The 2,710-nt window shown below is 49.0% G+C and overlaps 1 protein-coding gene across 1 annotated transcript in view; it reads right to left on the bottom strand.

The window, feature by feature from the left end:
- Nucleotides 1-922: 922 nt before the first annotated feature.
- HAND2 (heart and neural crest derivatives expressed 2) overlaps nucleotides 923-2,710 on the bottom strand; it is a 3,453-nt gene continuing 1,665 nt past the window's right edge. Inside the window, exon 3 of the mRNA XM_006770745.2 lies at nucleotides 923-1,712. Within this exon, the coding sequence (XP_006770808.2) occupies nucleotides 1,614-1,712 (99 nt within the window). The 3' untranslated portion in view covers nucleotides 923-1,613. The remainder of the gene's footprint in view (nucleotides 1,713-2,710) is intronic.

The following is a 2,710-nucleotide window of genomic DNA, read 5'->3' as shown; positions in this document are numbered from 1 at the left end:
TCCCCTCCTCTCCCCCTCCCAGGCCGGCCCAGTCCTGTTAGGCGCACCAGTCTCTCTGGTTCCTAGAGCAGAGATTTGGGATCTAACCAAGCCCACGGGCAAAGGAGGCCTCAGGGACTTTCTTCCGGGTCGTGCTGGGACTTGGGGAGACCAAACCTAGGACGACGTGGGGGGTGGGGGTGGGCGCTGGTAGTCCCCAGAGGGAGCCGCTTGCTGGGCTGGCTTGCGGCCGGTAGGACTTCAGACACCGCGCAGTTAATATTGAATTCCCTGTAGCTCACTGTAAATCTAGCCCTCACTACGCACCCCTTTTAAATCCATGGTCGTGCTCGAGATTTCTTACTTGATGTTACCTAAGTTCCTGATCACGGACTCCACTTTTCTCCCCCCGCCAGCTCAGGTGAGAATACACTCCCCTGCCCTCTCCATGCCACACAAAACCTCCTCTTTTTCTCTTTCTCTTTTTTAGATGAAAGCCCTATATTTTGAATTAAAGGCTTTAACGCCTGGGATTCTCCTCAAACTCTGTCCACCGGAAATGTGCTCCCCACACTAAAACCGAAGCCCCCACCCAATGGCTTCTGGTTGATTTTAGGAAAACAAGGACCCCTTTCCACCTTCTGGGGGAACCACCAGACCTTTCTCCAGCCCAGACCCTCCTCCTACAGACCACTCCGCGTTCTCCCGGAGGTTGGGGGGAGAGAGCCCAGGCACTTTTGGCAGGATTTTCATCAAGGACCCTCTCTTGAAGGAACCTCCACGCCCTGGGGAGGAGGGATGCTCACGTTAATGACTCTTTCAAATAAAGTTAGAGGCAATCATAATTTAGTTTACTTCGGAATATTTTAAATATTATGAAAACAAATATAACAGTTTTGTTTTCAGAACTCTTTTGAGGTATCAACTATTAAAAGATTGGGGGTTTTGTAAAAAAAACACACAGTGGTTTATTGAATACTTACAACGTTTACACCTTCAATATTAATTAAATTCCACTTAGTTTTAGAGGACGGAAGTGCACATAACAAGTAGCTGTTGGAAACATCTTGGAATAGGGAACAACCACGGATGAAACGAGACAGCACTAGATACCGACCCCAACGGAAATGTTAGCGGCCCCGTTTCTGCTTTGAAATAAAGCTTTATAATCCCCAGGAATATTTATATCCAAAGGCCAAGTATTAAAGATACACTTCACATACACACCAAGGTCCGCTGTCTTTTATCTGGAAGCGGTTGGGTAGGTGGGGAGAGGGCCACGCTGGTGTCTATACAGCCAGGAGGGAACATTCAAACACAGAGAATCTACGAGACGATGGGATCCCTTACCACGCGGGAGTGTCCTCTTCATATTAAAATCTGGAATGCTTTTCTTCAAATATCCACTATTTTTTGGAGGGGGAGGTGGGGAGCGGATGCCTCATAGCGGGGCAAAGAGTGGGGAGGCACATTGCACATAAATAAACCGGATGATTCCAAATGCAAGTAGTCCTCAGAGCCGAGCACGGAGAGCTTGCCCGGAGTCCTGGGTCTGCATCTGGCTCCTGGGCCCCAGCTCACTCACACTCTCCTCCTCCTCCTCCTCCTCCTCCATCTCCTCCTTCTCCTCCTCCTCACTGCTTGAGTTCCAGGGCCCAGACGTGCTGCGGCCAGCCTGTCCGGCCTTTGGTTTTCTTGTCGTTGCTGCTCACTGTGCTTTTCAAGATTTCGTTCTGGACAGAGGGGAGGCGAGGGGGAGAAAAGTGGAAAGAGAAATTCAGAGGGGAGACCTGGTTCCACATCACCCCCGCGCTCCCTGGGCTCAGAGAGACAGTGAGACCGAGGAAGAGATGGGAAGTAAAATGGTTTTAAGTCATAGTCCCTGCACAAGAGCTACGGAGACTGGCGCTGCCCTAGCTACCGCCCTAGCTACCGCACAGGCCGCCAAGCGCCTGCAATACTCAACTACCGAATCCGCACGTTTATAAACAACAACCCGTTTGCAAGTCGCTTATGGAGGAGCTGGGGGCTCTTAGCCGGGGTTGGCTTAATATGGTTTCCCTGTCTTCAATTGCAACCCCAGATCCATGCTCTCAGGAAGATGGGGAGAAGTTCCCTCACCCTGGCTTGGGCCTGTGGGCCCGAGGTTTTCTAGCCCCCGCTCCGCTGTGCCTCTCCTCCAGGCCTCTGAAATCCCTGGTTATTCTAGAGGTCACTCGTTTATGCAGCGACTAGAGCGCCTCGGGCCCCAAAGAAGAAACACTCTATTTTCCAGGCCCTGCTCTGAACCCCACCACCCTCAGGGCACTTGGTAGGAACTTGAGAAAACTAATTTTCAGTTATAATTTTGTGTTACGGTTAACAACAATAACAATGATCACAGTAATATTTACTCTGTGTCTTAAAATATGCAGGGTAATGCAAAGAAAACAAGAAATACCCATGAAATGTATTCATCTGATAAATTACGTTTTAACCTCATGGCGGAAGAGAAACTGGAGCTGCATTTTGAAGTTAAAAGTACCCATTGTATGTTTACCTTTACATCTTCCGGAGCACAGTAAGAACGACCATAAAACTCTCTTAGAAACAGTGGCAGCCTCCTTCTCAAGAGGTGGAAATGGAATCAATAGTGAAATAATTAAAAGTGAGAGTTTGGGAGCGACCTTTTTCTTTTTAATATCTGAAAGCATCGGATTGGAGGCCAAGTGAAGATTCGAAAGGACACGAA

This window comes from Myotis davidii, unplaced genomic scaffold (genome assembly GCF_000327345.1).
Source record: "Myotis davidii unplaced genomic scaffold, ASM32734v1 scaffold404, whole genome shotgun sequence".
Taxonomy (NCBI): Eukaryota; Metazoa; Chordata; class Mammalia; order Chiroptera; family Vespertilionidae; genus Myotis; species Myotis davidii.
Note: the sequence above shows the minus strand (reverse complement) of the source record. Positions and strands in the feature narration are given on the sequence as shown.